A 16,472-nucleotide genomic window follows, 5' to 3' on the forward strand; every position below is an offset into this window, starting at 1 on the left:
TTGTAAAATTGCCGGGTAGATCCCGAATAAAACCTTCATTCGCGACAATGGTTGACTCATTTCTAGCCATGTCCCCTAGTGGACTAAATTGAATTTCAACGTCCCCACGTCATTGCCAATGATGAACGCTTAAGTTAATTTGGTGGAAATAAATGTACGATGAACGATGGACGGACGAACAATGATTCCCTTTCATTATCATGGATTGAAGTGTGACACATCGCGTTCAGTCTCTTCCGGGGGCTTTCCGGCGTGCTCTCATGCATAGCCCTTCATAAACACTGTCTGCCGTCCGTAGATAAACAGAATTTGTTGAAAAAACCGTCTGCCCTTTTTTAGAATAACATTTGTCGGGGAATTCGGTGAGCCAGCTCAGAATGGCAGTATAAAACGATGCTTTTGTCGATCGCTGACTGTCATAGAGTTGCTGGGACTGGAACTGAAAGATTCTTTTTAAAATACGCACCACGAACTATGGTTGGCGTAGTTCTTGTGGGTTTGGCCATTTTTGGTATGGTGAGTAGCCTATCTCATCTTGTTCTTGGAAGATCTTTGTACGGATTTTAACCCATCGCAGGTTTCGAGCCAACCACCGGCGATTGACGGATCCTGCTTCCAAGCGAATCAGACCGTTACCGCGCAGGATTGCTGCAAAATCCCGTCATCGGTCAGCTCGGCCGCGATGGACCAGTGCCGCAGCGTGCAACCAAGTCCTCCGCCACCTCCAACAGATGGCTCGTCCAATGGTGGGCCTCCTCAAGGAGGTGGAGGAGTGGGAAGAGCAGGAGGACCAGACGTAAATCAACAGATGGACCGGGGTTATTTTTAGTTCGGGTGTTAAACTCTCCGGATTCTCTTCCCCATACAGTGCATGATGCAGTGTGTCCTGACGGCTATGGGTGGGTTCGCTAGCAATGCAATCAACGCGGATGCGATCAAACAATCGTTGGCCAGCACGATCGGTAGTAGCGATACGACTTTGACCTCGCTCGTTAGCAGCACAGTTGACACGTGCGCGAGTCAGGCTCAGAGTGGAGCTTCTGCTTCTTCATCGGATGGCAGCTGCAGCTCCGCACCGGCAGACTTCATGAATTGTCTGGATACGGCCCTGTTTAAGGTAAGCATGGGTGGACAGCATATTGAAGCTGCGGATCGAAACTGCTACGGTGCGATCCTTTCAGAACTGTCCGACCAGCCTGTGGACTGATAGCAGCGACTGTCAGGCGCTGAAGCAGAAGCTCGACAGCGGATGCCCGTACTTTACTCTACGCGGTCGGGGACCACCACCATCACAGTAGACGTCGGATCTTCGGGGCCTTCAAACATTTCTTTACTGTCACTGTTCAACTGGTACCGGTTTAATAAACTAAGCGCAAATACGTGTGGTGTTGTGTAACATGTCGTCTGCCGTCGTCATGACGCTTTCCTATTCCTTTGAAGTCCCGACGAACCTTACAAGTGTTTTTGTTGCTAACTCTCGAAAGGATAATTCAATTTGCCGAAAACTTAGAAATGGAAAAAAGAAACCGCCCGCGTCCTCTTCAAGGTGGACATCACGTGGGGTAAGGTAGTGTCCCTGTTTGTCATCGCTGGTGGCCTCTCGGATTATCGGACTGAATAAAAACAAACATTTTTTTTGAAAACCGTCGAAAGAATCGTCGTTTCTTTATTTCCGCTGGAATTAGAAAGAAATTGGCCACCAAAAAAATTGGGGAGAAAAGTAAGGTGAGACTCGTAGCAATGCACGAAAGAAAATCAGTCAAAATCAGTCACCCCTAGTCAAATTTCTGATTTTTCGGGTTTCGGATTTTTTTCAGAAATTGCTAATTTTTTTCAAATGTCCGTCGTCATTGTTTTCGGGTTGTTTTCGAACCAATCGAACCAAATTCTTCGTTTTATAGAGACTTCACGGGTACGCTGTCGGACGTGCTAAAAGTCCTATGTCCGTCTCCTGTCGTCCTATCGCGTTAATGTTTAAAATCTTTATCAAAGCCCCAAATAATCTCGGACAAATTTGATTACACCAAAAGTACAAACAAAAATAAGGTGATACAATCAAAGTTTCGCTCCAATTGGCTCTTTTGCCAATCTGCTAGGTTTTGGTGAGCCCGATGAGCCCGAGCCTGAGCCCGATGCATGAAATTTGACCTTCGACGAGGTTGCCTGGTGTCAGCGATCTTGTTAGCCGTTAAGCCAAAAACTGACAGACGGAAGCGCCCAATTGCAATGGCGGTGATAGACGAGGTCAGTTTTTCTTCGCTGCAAAACACCCTCCCAAATTCAGTTGTTCCTCAAACACAATGGCGCACGACAATTTGGAGTTATTCTAGCGAACCGATGGTGGAACGCCAGTTGTCGCCGAGTATAAAGCATCGCTCCTCGACCGATCATCATCACAGACCACCAGAACTTCTGCCGAACTATGTTTACCACAGTGCTGTTCGGGTTCGCCATTTTAGCCATCGTAAGTCTCCGTCAGACGTGTCGGTGTCGAAAGGTTAACCACAGATTGTGACATCATTCTGCAGGCTTCCTGCCAACCACCGGCACCGGATGCATCCTGCTTTCAGCCGAATCGCGCCGTAACGGTCGACGATTGCTGCCGAATGCCGCGATCGGTCGATCCAGCCGTCATGGAGAAGTGTGGCCGGTTGCGACCCGCCCAGATGCCCGCACCGGGCACCGCTCGGACAGAAGGATGCGTAAGTTAGCCCGGCGAGGAACCGCGCGTTACCCGGAAGCACTCTACTAATACTCTGACTCCACACACAGTGCGTGGTGCAGTGTGTCCTGACGGAGCTCGGCGGGTTCGCAAACAACGCCCTGAACACGGATGCGATCAAACGATCGCTGACCAGCACGCTCGGCAGCGACACCAATCTTGCCCCGTTGATCGGTGCCACTGTCGACACCTGCGCCCGTCAGATTCAGAGCGATCCGGCGTACAACGTGGCGCCGGTATCAGCCTCACCGGATCGGGCCGGCTGTAGCTTTGTGCCGCAAGGCTTCCTGAACTGTGTCTACTCGAGCCTGTTCAAGGTGAGCTTCCTTCCGCGCGATCGAGAATTTGGTAATCCATCTTGAGCTTCCCTCCATTCCAGAACTGTCCGAAGAGTCTGTGGACCGAAAATAGCGACTGCCAAGCGCTGAAGCAGAAGCTCGACAGTGGATGCCCGTTCTTTGCCCTACGCGGCCATGGACCCCCGCATTAGGCGCTTCCTGATCCTTGCCGGCGCACCGGCATTATTACTTATCCTGCGTGTGTATTGGGAGATGGTATTGGGCTGTAATAAATCCAGCGCCACAGAGGCACCAAAAGGGCAAGTCTTTTGCATTTAGAACTTAAACTTTATTGGATGGGCCGTTACCCGATGGGACTGCCATGCTCACTCACGGAGCACACAGCAGCTCCAACCGGTGGCAGTTCTGTTCGTCGTGGTAGTTCCAGTTGATCACCTTGAACATGGGCCGGCTCGGCTTCATGTAGAACGTGTGGTTGCCGTTGATCACCACCTTCGAGAACTTGTTCTGCACGATCGTCTTGGTGGCGGCCCGGCGCAGCTTGTCCGCGGGGCTGTCCGTGCTGTTGGCGGTGCGTAGCCGCGACTGCTCGACGATCGCCCGGCCGTAGATCTTGCGCACCTGGCCGTACCCGAGCTGCTCGCAGATGTCGCGCATGTATTCGTCCCCGAACTGGGCCGTCTTCGGGAAGCACTTCGAGTGCCAGATACCGAAGCTTTGCTCCATCAGCTCACCGTAGCCACTGGCGGTGGGATAAAACAAGGACGTTAGATATTGAGGATACACACATTAGACGCTACGTACGCTTCGTAGGAGTTCTGCTGGAGCGCGTAACAGTACTGCTCGTCCTCGCCGTTCGGACAGTCGCGTTCCCGGTCACACACGAAGTCGTAGGGCACGCAGATGTCTGACTCGCCGCACCGGAAGCTGCCGGCGTGACACCGGCAGACCCGAGGGTTCTCGTCCGACTTGTCGTAGCAGTTGCGTACCCCGTCACAGATTTTTCCCGGATCCGTTATCCTACCATGAGATGAGTGAGGGTGAGTAGTGGGTCCTTCGCGGAACCTCGGGAGAGAACTCACCTCAAGTACGTGTAGCAGGAGCAATCGTGTGGCTCGTCCGTCGAATCGCCGCAATCGTTCTTGCGGTCGCAGAACTTTGCCTTCTCCACGCACCGCCCATTGGCACAGCGCATCTGGTGCGGCAGGCAATCTGGGGGACGACGACAGTAGAAAGGATATGAGTGACTAGTGACCTGGGGGCACTCCCCTCACAGGCACTTACGTTCGGTGGCGTTCTGCTGGGCGCACAGCTCCGGCTGCTCGTCGGAGCCTTCGGCACAGTCCGCCTTCCGGTCGCACACGAGCGACTTCCCGATACACTTCCCGTACCGGCAACGCATTCCAGCGCAGGGCGGTTCCTCGTAGTACAGCTCCCCGCGGCACTGCTCGTGGTTTAGGACGTGCTGTATCCGGTGGTACGACTCGACCAGGCTCGTCACGCGCACGACCTCGTTGAACCCGCACAGTCCGCGCTTGTTCTGGTAGAACCCAACCGGATACCACCCGGAACGCTTCGTCTTGCAGACGATCACACCGGACCGTGCCGCTTCTGTGGATGGACCGGGACTAGGTTAAGCAAGGCTCTGGTGGTTCATCATCAGCCTACAATCCCTCTGCTGTTCTCGGTTCCCAGCAATATCAAAACATTTATCTACGCAGGTTACATCGTCCTTGTCTCCTCCCCCAAATCTTCAGCCATAACCAGGAAAAATATCCGAATAGACATCTTAAAACTCCAGCAAAGGAAGGAGATTTACAGAGTATGACATATCCCCTCAAAAAGATAAAATCCTAAAGCCTTTGCCAACACTGTACACCCTTATCATCATATTAAAAAAACTGGTCCATTCCTAAACTGCTCTACGGCCCCGAAATCTTCAAGAAAAATATCAGCATCAAATCAACCCAAACCCAAAACAAACCTCCATCCATCTGGACCTCCAGCCAACATCAAAAAGTCCTAGCTCGGATGAGAATAGGACACACTATAGGCTAACGCACGCTAATTCACAAATCCAAGCCGCCTTTTCGTCAGATCTGTGGAGTAACCAACCATCGCAGTAACCCACATCCTTCTGGTCTGCTATGGCTACTCCTCCGAAAGATTAATCTGTAAACGTACCCTGAGTGTAGCAAAACTCGTGATGGAAGTACGGCTGCCGCAGATCCTTGTGGTAGCACCGGACACGCTCGCCTTCGCAGTTCGTGTCGTTCAGGTGAACCCGCAGTGTCTTGGTCCGGCCGTACTTGTCCTTGCCCACCGCCAGGCATTCACTGTCGGTGACGTTCTCACTGGCCGGTATGAAGGTCGGTAGCACGTGCCGGCTAAACGTGAGCTTCTGGGCCAGATGCAACATCACCGCTTCGGCCTCCGGGATGAAGTGGTAACAGTCGACCCGCACCACCTGCTCGTACGGACCGGCAATGTGTAGGTACGGCTTGGCACCGCCCGCCACCGCCGCCACGTACTGGTGGCGCATGTTGACGAGCCGCGTACAGCTGCTGGCCACCACGATCCAGCTCGCGTCAATGATCAGCCCACTGCAGATGAGCACCCCGTCCAGGTAGACGTCCGCGTTCCACGGCCAATCGTAGTCGTCGCCAAAGTTCTCGATCAGCTCGACGTGCGCGTTCTCCTGGAACACGATCTGCGGCATGTGGTGCGGCCGGTGGATCGGATTCAGTGGCCGGATGTTCACCTGGACCGGTTGCTCCTGCGGTTGGTGCTCGAAGTGGGCGATCTCATGCTCGGTCGCGTTGATGTGCTGGGCGCAGGTCACGCGCAGCGCCTGGCAACCCTCGGGCACGGGCAGCGTTACTGAGTGGACAACGTCACCGCTCGCGGGCAGTTCTTCCGGTAGTGTCACGTCCGGTCCCAGGGTCAGTAGCGAGTAGTTCCGGTAGCCACTGCAACGGCGGAGGGAAACGAATGAGAGGTGGCCAAAGACCAGGTCCCTCGGGTCTTGGACTTACGCGAATCCCAGAAAGGAGCATATCTTCTCGACCGCGTGCTCCGTCTTGGCCGTGAGCACCGTACCGCACAGGACCTCCCAGGTGCCGTTGGTGTTCTTCGTCACCAGACCGCTGTTGCGGAACAGCGTCAGGTTGTTGGCGTCAAAGTACACCCGATGGCCATCGGTGAGTGCCACTAGGGGGAGATCGAGAGCCCCGTTACAGACCGACCCTTACTACCATCATCATCGTTTGCGCCATCACTTACAGCAATCCAGCTCATCCTCGTGCAGGGGACAGTCCGGGTGACCGTTGCACGTCTGCTCCCGCGGGACACACACCTGGCTCATCCGGCACGTGTATTGGTCCGCCAGGCAGTGCACTGTTGGACAGACAGACAGACCGCAGTGAGTGGCCCTTGAGGTACCCCGCCCAATCCCGATCACCCGACTTACTGCAGTCCTTCTCGTCCGTGTGGTCCAGACAATCCGTCTTGCCGTCGCAGATGAGGAAGTCAAACTTGTCCTTGAGGAAGTCCCGGCAGGTGCAGTTCAGCTCGTCGCTACCGTCCTCGCAGTCCACGAGTCGGTCACACCGGTGGGCCACATTGATCCGCTGCGTGATACTGCCAAAGATCCCAAAGTGTCAGATACGTCAGATCTTCAACTTCGGCCTCTCGGGACCTACTTACTTGCGGCACTCAAACTGTCGGTAGTGGGCGGCCGTATCGTTACCCGGTGGTGACGTCGGCGTGACCGGCGACTTCGTGTGCAGATTATGAACGGTCATCCGGAACTGGGCCATCCGTTTCTGTTTCTGCTCCTGCATCACCTCGATCTCCTCGAAAAACGGATGGTCGGGCAGGTCGCTTTCCAGGGCTTCTTTGGTGTCGTTCTGCGCACGTGCCAATCCCTGGACCTCCTTGATCGTTTTCTCGACCGCCTTCCAGAGTGCCTCGGTGGTGGTACTCGGATCGGCCCGGATCTCAAACTCGAGTGCGTCCTGGGACTCGGTCGTTGCACTTTCCGTACTGGGGCTGTCAGTCGTTGCAGTTGGCGTGGAGCTTGCCACGGTAGAATCTTCCGTGGTTGGCGTACTGAGCGGAGCAGATGTGGTGGACCACTCGACGTGGACCGTTTGGGTGACGACCACACTTTCTTGGCCCTCGGCACTCGACTCCTCAGCCGTAGGTTCTACCGTCGTGTCGGTCGTAGTGGCCGGGTACGTACTCGATTCCTGGCGCTCTGTAGTTTCCAACACCGTGGTCTGTTCGGTTGCGGCTACCGGGGTGGTCTCTTGAGGGGTCGTCTCATCAGGCGCGTCAAGAGTCGCGCTCGAATCGTCCACCATTTGCCTGCTCAGCTCCGTGTGCTCATTCTCTTCGTCGTCGTCGTCGTCGTCAGTGTCATGTTCGCCCCGGTTGGCCATCGAGCGGAGCAGCTGATCCATGCCACACCCGGACTCATCTTCGCCCCCGAGACAGTTCACGAACCCGTTGCATCGCTTGCCCCGCGGCAAACAGATTCCGCCGCCCCAGATGCACCGCGTTCCGGGACAGTCCGCGCGTGCCGTTCTGGCCGGAAGCGGTTCGTGGACTTTCTGCTCGATCCACTCGCTGAAGAGCGCCACCCGGGTGTAGACGCCGGGTTCGTGCGCCCGGGCGCAGCCCTCCCCGTGGCTGACCACCCCGGCCAGGTACCACTCGTACGGGTTCGAGCGGCTCTGGCACACGAACGGGCCTCCCGAATCGCCCTGGCACGCATCGTGACCTCCGTCCTCCTCGGCCGCACATATCTGCAGACTGTCCCGGTCATTCTTGTGTTTGCACACGGCCAGGATCGGTACCGACACCTGCTTCAGGTGGTCCGCTGAAAGGGGACAAGCATGAGTCAGACTTCCGTCCCTAAGTCAAACTGAACCCGGACTTACGTGCACCACCGTGCTCCCGTAGCGCTCCCCAGCCGACCGCCGTGCAGACGGTTCCCGGTTTCGGTCCCCAGATCCAGTCCCGGTCCCCGGTGGTGCGGTGCTTCTCCGGCAGGCAGATTGGGCGCACCCAGCGATTGTAGTGGAACGGCGTTTCGACGCGCATCAGCGCGATATCGTTGGCCATCAGCGTGGAACTGTACGCGTGGTGAAGGATCATGTGCGTCACGCGGGTCACCTGCACCTGCGGGGCGAAGCTCCGTTTGCGCAGCATGCCCGACCGGACCTCGTAGTGGTGCCGGTGGAAGTTGTCGCAGCAATGGGCCGCCGAAATGATCTACGAAAAGCGGGACCAACAACTCTGGAATTCTAGGACCTACAGAAGATCTTCGCCACTCACCCATTGCTCGTTGTAGATGCTGGCCCCACAATGGTACTTCCCGTCCCGGAAGATGCCCACGATGAACGGGTACGCCTCCGGGTCCGCGTTCGTGCCCCCGACAATCCGCACACTCTCGACGAGCTCCTCGTCCGGGGTTCCGGTCGCGTTGTCGCTCGCCGATCGCACCCGGATCCGGGCCGACTGGCGTTCGTGCAGTTTGCTTGTCCCGCAGCGAACCGGTGGACACTTGACGTGCACGTACACCCCGTTGCACCCGTCGCTGAACTCGGGCTGCGGGCTGGCTGGACTAATGTACGGCCCCGGGAGACTGCCGTGGCCGTGGCTCAGCTGTGGTTCCCGGTCCAGGGGGCCAACTTCCGCTTCGCACGCTTCCCGTGCCCAGCGGACGGCGTTCCGGCACACCGGGTACCACTTGCCCCGGTGGTTCCGGTGCAGGACGCCGCTCGTGTGTGGCACCGAGTACGCCAGGTAGTGACCCAGGTCGCGCACCAGCATCGAACAGTCCTGCTCGTCCTTCCGGTTCAGACAGTGATCGAAACCGTCGCACCGTTCACGCAGCGAGTAGCACTGCTGTCCGCCACCGTGGACACCGGCCTCGTCGGCCGTGTGGAAGCAGGAGAACGCAAACTTGTCACACCCGAAGCACCCCATCTCGTCCATCCCGAGCGGACAGTCGGCGTACCCATCGCAGAGTTTGCGCCGCGGGAGTCTCGAAACGCAGGAACAGGCACTCTCGTCGCTTCCGTCCATGCAGTCGGTCTTGGAGTCGCACCAGGCCGATCGCTTCACGCACTGGTGTGAGCTGAAGCACGATACCGAGCCCCGGCGGCAGTGCTGGCGGCCCTTGGCCCGGGCCGCCGACGAGTGGCCGGCGGCAAACATTGACGCCAGCTCGGCACTGTCCGCCGCGGTGTCCGTCTCGTTGTCGTGTTGCTGTCGGTGGCCGTGTGGATGCTTAGGATATGCCTGGTCCTGTTCGGGGACAGACCGGTGATCGCTCTGGACCAGGGAACAGAGCAGCATCGTGCCGTGTCCGGCGCTGGGGGCCGCCGCTCCATCTCGCGCTCCGCTGTGCTGGAGGTTGTGGATGCTCACAGGCATGTGGATGGTGGCTGTCGAATGGAACGGAAACGGGAACTTCATCAGAACTAGAGACGTGGACGTTGCTCTCATCAATAGTACGGTGGATAGCGAAAAGAAGTTTAGCTACTGAATAATATGTGAAAATCAGGGGACGTTTTGAATGAATCTTCCTTCGTTTTGATTAGGATTAATTACTTATGAGTAGAAAAAGCTTGATATTTTACATATGTTCATATTCAAAATGCAAAATGAAGGCTGAGAAACGCAAGATGAAGAATTCACAAGACATGATGCTGTTTCTCAGCTTGTGAAATGACAAAAACCCCGAAATATTGTAAACTAACCAATGAAGAACGTCGAATGGGCATCATTATGGTTTGTAGTGATGAAACAACCAATGAATCATATCCGACCAAGTATGGTAGGAATCCCTTAAATAATCAATGGTTAAGAACGCGAAGGCCGGACGGAATATCTTCTCCATAGACCCTTTTCAATCCGTCAAAACTATTCAACAAAAACTAAATTCAGAAGGTTAAGAGTTCTATATAATGCGGACAAACCTCGTCTACAAGTTGATGGCCATTCCTGATCATGGTAACTCGAAAGCTGACTAATATTTAATGGAAGCCATGAAGTACCTCCTGGATGAGGAAATCAAAGTTTTAGGCTGTCATTGTCCAGACCAGACAAACATTGAAAACATATGGTCATTCATAAACCTTGGAGAATTTGAAAAGACCCCTCTCCATTCAACAGAATTAGCTAAATTAATCAAAACATTCTGGACCAAAACATTCTTGAACAAAAACATCTTTTCGCTATCCACATTCGTTGCACTACGGAACTAATCAATATTAGGCCAAGCTCGGGAGGATCCGCTGTTAGTGATCAAGAGTTGCGAACCCGAGTATTGTAAACCTGTCAACTGTCAAGTAGGGACCCACCTTCGGCGAAGCGAGGATGGATCAGGGCTTCGATCGTCGGATCATTCAGCGGAAGCTTACCTCCGGCGCCCGAATGCTGGGCGCTGGGCTGCTGGTAGACGACCGACGGGTAACCCCCGTTGGCGTAGGTCGGGTAGCTGGTGGACGCCGCCGGCCGGAACGGATACGGCACGTTGGTCGGCGGACCGCTGTGGTAGAAACAGACCGGGTTCGGCATGTAGGCCGTAGCTGGACCGGCGTACCCCGAGTTGACGATGATCTGCGAGGAAGCTTTCGTGGCTTCGCCGGTGATCGGGATGCCCGGTGCCAGGCTACCGGCATGCTGGAACCCATGGCCTTGGCTTTGCCCCGGTCTAGTGAGCCCACCTCCGCCACCACCATCACCGTTGGCCGAGCGCACCTGATCGCACAGACTCAGGAACGGTGCACTGGGACCGACGAGCAACGGCGACGGTTGCTGATGCTGCTGGTGATGGTGGCTAGAGCGCGAAGAATCTTGTCCCGAGGTTTCCACGTCCACTGGTTCCACGGGTTCCAGGTCGGCTGCAAAGTGATGATCGTGGTGATTGTGATCGCGATTGCGTGATCTTGTCATGACGAACTCATCGATACTGGCCGGTGGCTGCGGTAGTTGGACCATATCCTCGTGAAACGGATGTGGTTGCAGCATCTGGGCTAGCTGCAGCTGATTGACTACATCGTGGAGGTTACGGGCCGAAGGGAGCGGACTTTTTGTTGACGTCCACCGGTTGGACTTTGTTGTGCCCGTGGTGCTGCTGACGTACGAAGCTGGGTTCTCGGTCGGGGTCGTACTCTGTTCGGTGGTTGAATCCACATCCGTTGTGACCATTGAGGAGGTTGTTGAGGAGGACATCCCTTTCCACATGTGAGCGAACAAATCTTCCAGGCTGTGGATGGAACTGTTCTCGATCGGTCGGTGCTTCTTAGGATCGTACTGTGCGATCCGCGGATTCGAGGCCCCTTTCTTGGTGGAAGTGTCATACATTGACGATTGCTCGGTCGAGGCGTCGGCGGCGGACGTCTGATAGCTGGACTCCGTAGGTGGCGCGGTAGAGAAAAACACCGCCGGATACGGTGGGACCGTTTTTCCAGAACTCGTTTCCGCTTCCTGGATGCCCTGCAGCAGGTTGGCCATTTCCAAGAAGCGTGCGTTCACCTCCTCCGAGAGCCGCTGCAGCTTATCGTAGATTTGGTCGCAGATCTTCCCATTAGGGGCCGCCTTTCGGCAGCGATTGTACTCTCGCTCCAGCCGTTGATAGTCCTGCTGTGCGTTGCGCTCCACTCGCTCGCGATCATCCGCCAAGTCGACGGCGCGACGCTTCTGGCGGGAGATACTGTTCGATTGTGGTTCCGCTTCCCGGGTGGCACTGCCCACGTACACGATCGGTAGCGTGCCCAAGTCTTGCTCCCGCTGGGCGCGCCTTCGCACCCCGTACACAACCTCTTCCGAGCCGTCACGTTTGCGCTCGATCCGATTCGGAAGGTTCTGTGCGTCCCGGCGCTGACGCCGATCTTCGTCCAGCAGCGGTTCCAGCTGCTCCATATACTCGAGGAGCTCCAACGATCGCTTCACCACTTCGTAGCCTTCGGTCTGAAAGAAGGCCAGCGATTGGTGATCGTCATCCTGCGAACCAGGGCGATCGGGCCGTGGTGCGATTTCCGGCCGGTATTCGAACAATCCTGAGGGGGATAGACTCGATCGATTAGCGCGTGTTCGTGTAGGTGTGGGCCTTGGTCGGCTACCTGTACAACGAAGGGTCAAGTAACAGGCAAACGTGAGGGCTGACACGACAAACAAGCCGCCGGCGGTGGCCAGCAGCCACCAGCACGGATTGGGCCGCTTCTCTCCCATCAGTTTATGCATTCGCAGCGTCGGCACCCGATAGTCTTCTGTCAAAGTTGAGGAGGATTTAGGAAAACGGTAAGCTATGGCTGTAACGGTGCGGGCAACGTTTTCGTTCATGTCAAGGTTTTGGGAATGGTTTCTGTGCAAAACACGACGCGATCCAGCATGTCTGGCGCAACACCTGGGAGGGTGTCCGTTCACCAAAGCCTCCGTTGTACGATCGAATTTCCGTTGACCTGGAAATTCGACCACATTGTTGACGGAAAGGATTGACGGTGGCCTGTGGTGGTTTCCGGTGAGCTTTTTTCATTCATCGTCTCGCCAACGACCCAACGACAACGAGCTGGCATTTGTTTTAATCGCTTTCGCCCCATTCGGGAATGGTGTAATGTTTTGGATCTACGCATTTTTGGACACTTTTGGGCTGTGAGTAACAAAAACACCGGAGAACCAGTAACACTAAGCCCTCCGGGTGCGGACCATAAGGAGGACACGTTGGAGGCAAACAAACAAACAGACGCCCAAAAAAAAAAAAAACGGTTGCTCCAGTTGGAGGAACCGTACCGTCCGGCCCGTAGGGTTGTTTGAAAAATAGTGCTGACGCCATGCTGTTTAGCGCCAACATTAAATACACCGAAAAAAGGCGATCAAAACATCAAATATCACCTATGTAGGTCGCCTCAATACTTGCCATCGGGAGCTATTTGATTGTGTTTTGCCATGATTGATAGAGCGGATTTTGGGTAATTTTTGCGGATTTTCTGTAACGAAGTTTCAGCTGGGACTCAGCACACGGCACACATACATTCACAGTTCAGTCACAGTTCGATCGGAAAATAGTTTTCACTTCTCTAAACGGTTGTCTTGACTTGATGCAGGGTTGATTGCAGAAACGGGTGGCTTTATCACGGATTCACGATTCGGCGATTCACGATCGATCGGGGCCACTATTGATCGGGAAGTTAATCACTATTGGTCGAAGCGACATGAAGCACGATAACAGAACTGTGTTTAAAATTTACTGATCAGTCCATCGCTTCAAACGTAAAAACGTTATGCACAAAAGTGAACCACATTCGGCAAACGCCACCGAACTACTACGGAACCAGACCACGGTTAGGACACGGGCGAGCCCGCTGTCAGCGGTTTTAGCATGGTCAGCTGTTTGACGCACAGCACCGACAGGCACCTCAACACACCTACTTTAGACCATTTGCTGATCGGCCAATAAATTTATCGGTAGGCGCGGCGCGAACGGGACAGAAAAACCTTTAGGGTATGTGTGTAGAGTTTTTGAAACAACAAACGTGTCAACGAATACCGAATTTCAAATAGTTGAAGTAAAATAATTATTATGTATCGGTAATCGGATTGCGGTGGATCGAAAGAGAGAACTAATGTCCGGTGATTCCCAATGCAATCGATCTCCAAAACGCTACGGATCGAGCGAGATGAACGGTGGATCCGGGGACAATGCACTTTCCCTTCTGATCGGCGCCGATCAATGATCTGCCTACGATGCGTTGTGGATTCGATGGACCGAGAGAGATGAATGGTGTGCGGAGCTAACACGCACGTACCCCCACACAAATCGGCGTCGATCTGCTACCTCCTATCTGACATTAGTTCCTGTTACAATTGCTGGCGCAGAATCTCTTCCCGATTTGGATCGATTTTGCAAAAATCGGGCGCATCTTGACGCGCCTTCCCGGCTCGCGCCAGATCGGCGGCGTTGGCAGGGCCAGCGGGACTGCCTCGCTGTCCGCCTATTGCATACAACATTCCCGCCTGATGCGAATTTTGGCATGCATCCAACTGGAAGCGAGAAGAGAAGCCGATCGGATACGTCACCAGGAAGTCCGATCCTCTGAAACGCCGGATCATCGAGAAATCGTTCCATTTCTTTCCGCCATAATCTTTGCGCTTCATAAATTCAACGAATCAACTCGCTCGTAATGTGTAATGGTTTTTTTCGTTTCTTTATTATGTTCAATTCATTTATTAGTGTTCCATTGTTACTCCAGTATCACCTTCCTATCACCAGCTACTGGTTTTTTTTTCGTTTTCAACTATTAGAGCACATATCGAATTAATTCAAATGTTACGCAGGGTCCATCTTGTGTGTGTGTGTGTGTATGTGTGTATGTGTCGTGTATGGATGGGTGGTGTATGTGTGCCGGGGGTGGTATGAATGAGGTTTAGCGCCGCGACGCCGTTGCTTCTTGGAAGTCGTACTTGAGAATGGGGGGTTCGCGGGTACGTGTAACCATTCGGATGCGTGGCCGCGATGGACGAAAGGATGGCACAAAGGACGGTGTGTCCTTTTTCTCTGTTCCGCGCCGCCCATCCACTCGCCGCCGCCGCCGCGGTTGTGCTGATGATGATGATCTTCGAGTTCTGTTTCTGTTCAATTAATTTACGGGGAGTCATAATTTGCTAAGCATTACCACCATGTTAGGTTCTAGGGTTGTTTGTCGTTTTTTTAAAGATTTCATGGATTTTCTATGGATGTTTCCTTCCTTTGCACTTCTGTGTTCTGTCTCTCTCTAGCATCCATCGCAATGTAACGTTGGTAGAGATAATTGTGTTTCTTCTCGTGACCTCCTCCACTTCGTGTCTCTCTCAAAATGGTAATGGTGGTGTGTTGTTTGTTTGTTTCATTATTTATGGTTTTGCTTACTTTGAAATTTCGTTTACTATAGTACTGTTGTTACCTTCGTATTTGTACACTTTTGATTAAATTTGTTTTTTGTTGGCATTTGTTTTTTGTTTGGTTGTATTTAAAATTTAGTATCATTAAATGTAACATATTTCATCAATTTTTTTGGGCCTGTTTCTTGTGTGTTTGTGTGTGGTGTGTGTCGGTGTTGTTTGTGTCCGTGTCGTTGTGTTTGTGTGTGTGTGTGTGTTTTTAGGTTTTTAGTTTCCTTTTCTCTTACTTTAATCCCCGTTATCCTCCGCTTTCTGCTTCCTCTACACGCACGCAGGCGTATGTGTTGTGTTAGAGACTTAAGCTTAGCAATAAACAATCTAAGACCTTTCTAAATAAACATTTTACAATTCACTTTTTACAGGTAATGCCATCGCACCTTCCTTCCACACATCATGCACACATTCTAAACCTTCTTTCTCTCTCTCTCTTTTTCTTTCTCTATAAAACAGAGCGCAACAGACGGGGGGTACGAAGCAGAACTCAGATATTCACAAGAGAAGAAGGCTAAGGGCTACGAAGAATAAAAATAAATAATTTGTCGCAAAATATAAAATAGAAGGGAAAAATAAACGTACAAAAATAAACGTCGCCTAGGAAATAAATAATTCTTACATACGGGCCCCGGGGCGACACGGAGAGCGCTGCCGTCCGCTGCCGACCAGCACGCGTGTCCACTCTAATTAGTTTAACTGTACAACGTGTTTCGATCGTCACACACTCGCCACCACCGCCTGTGCGCTTCCGGTCTCCATTAGTTAGCTTTCGCTGGTTGAGAGAGAGGTGGCCAATACTAGTTAACTACCACCGTCGTGCCATCGGGGAGGCCACCGTAAAGGGTTCTATAGAGGAAACACCAACCGTGCGGGTCACGACTGTGGCGTATGAGGAGTTGCGAGGAGTTGACCCGTGTGACGGACGCTCTGGCACGGATCGACCGGACAGACCCGCAAAATAAAAGCCTAACACGAAAGGAACAACGAAAGCTCGATAAAGCTCTGCCTAGGAATCTGAGACCGCGCGGAGTGAGCCCGAATCCGGAACCGAACGAACGCTGCCGTGCTGCCGTCACAGTGGCGGTGGCGGTGATCGAGAGTGCGCCAAAAATGCCCTTCTGCTCTACAAGCCCCCTTCTCTCTGGAGCTACAAACTAATGCTTTGCCTTTGTGTGTTTGTGTGTAATATGCGCCGTGTGTGTGTGTGGTTTTAGCGAGTGTTTGTGGTCATCAAATACGCCCCTTCATAGGCCGTCGGATTCGTCGGTTTAGTCGAACAGGGCGGCCAGGATGTCGTCGCTGTTGGCGTTGTTGCTGGAACCGCTCGACGGTGGCGTGTTCAGGTCGGGTGGGTCCAGGTAGGAGAGTAGTTCCATCGGATCGACGATCCCGTTGTCGGGTAGCAGCTGTGGTGAGAAAAGGGACGAAATACGAGACGTGGTTAGGATTTTCGGATCGGTTGGCGATCAACGGGAACACCTACGTTTAGGTCGTTGCCTCCTTCA

At 53.6% G+C, this 16,472-nt stretch overlaps 3 protein-coding genes across 3 annotated transcripts in view; 2 read left to right on the top strand and 1 right to left on the bottom strand.

Annotated features, from left to right (window-relative positions):
• Positions 1 to 1,298, top strand: part of LOC128279135 (uncharacterized) — a 3,512-nt gene extending 2,214 nt beyond the window's left edge. The window contains exons 6-9 of the mRNA XM_053017855.1: positions 488 to 516; positions 578 to 772; positions 869 to 1,117; positions 1,182 to 1,298. Coding sequence (XP_052873815.1) covers positions 488 to 516; positions 578 to 772; positions 869 to 1,117; positions 1,182 to 1,298 — 590 coding nt within the window. The remainder of the gene's footprint in view (positions 1 to 487; positions 517 to 577; positions 773 to 868; positions 1,118 to 1,181) is intronic.
• A 1,124-nt stretch (positions 1,299 to 2,422) lies between these two features.
• Positions 2,423 to 3,242, top strand: LOC128268199 (general odorant-binding protein 67-like). Its single transcript, XM_053005233.1, has 4 exons — positions 2,423 to 2,464; positions 2,529 to 2,702; positions 2,773 to 3,039; positions 3,102 to 3,242. Exons 1-4 carry the CDS (start codon positions 2,423 to 2,425, stop codon positions 3,210 to 3,212), a joined length of 594 nt encoding a protein of 197 aa, XP_052861193.1. The 3' UTR covers positions 3,213 to 3,242.
• A 148-nt stretch (positions 3,243 to 3,390) lies between these two features.
• LOC128279136 (serine protease nudel-like) lies at positions 3,391 to 12,868 on the bottom strand. Its single transcript, XM_053017856.1, has 15 exons — positions 12,826 to 12,868; positions 12,159 to 12,305; positions 10,395 to 12,095; positions 8,362 to 9,476; positions 7,965 to 8,298; positions 7,265 to 7,903; positions 6,727 to 7,228; positions 6,491 to 6,660; positions 6,304 to 6,417; positions 6,057 to 6,231; positions 5,206 to 5,990; positions 4,306 to 4,632; positions 4,104 to 4,233; positions 3,826 to 4,041; positions 3,391 to 3,763 (listed from the first exon to the last, which is right to left on the bottom strand). Exons 1-15 carry the CDS (start codon positions 12,866 to 12,868, stop codon positions 3,391 to 3,393), a joined length of 6,771 nt encoding a protein of 2,256 aa, XP_052873816.1.
• Between the last annotated feature and the right edge of the window lie 3,604 nt (positions 12,869 to 16,472).

The sequence above is a fragment of the Anopheles cruzii genome, chromosome 2, assembly GCF_943734635.1.
Source record: "Anopheles cruzii chromosome 2, idAnoCruzAS_RS32_06, whole genome shotgun sequence".
Taxonomy (NCBI): Eukaryota; Metazoa; Arthropoda; class Insecta; order Diptera; family Culicidae; genus Anopheles; species Anopheles cruzii.

Bases quoted from the DNA above. Each gene is read 5' to 3' on its own strand.
- LOC128268199 (XM_053005233.1), top strand. From the start codon at position 2,423: ATGTTTACCACAGTGCTGTTCGGGTTCGCCATTTTAGCCATC. The intron at 2,465-2,528 runs GTAAGTCTCCGT...ATCATTCTGCAG, and splicing joins GGTTCGCCATTTTAGCCATC to GCTTCCTGCCAACCACCGGC. The intron at 2,703-2,772 runs GTAAGTTAGCCC...CTCCACACACAG, and splicing joins CCGCTCGGACAGAAGGATGC to TGCGTGGTGCAGTGTGTCCT.
- LOC128279136 (XM_053017856.1), bottom strand. From the start codon at position 12,868: ATGGCGTCAGCACTATTTTTCAAACAACCCTACGGGCCGGACG. The intron at 12,096-12,158 runs GTAGCCGACCAA...TATCCCCCTCAG, and splicing joins CTTGACCCTTCGTTGTACAG to GATTGTTCGAATACCGGCCG. The intron at 4,042-4,103 runs GTGAGTTCTCTC...ATCTCATGGTAG, and splicing joins TCCTGCTACACGTACTTGAG to GATAACGGATCCGGGAAAAA.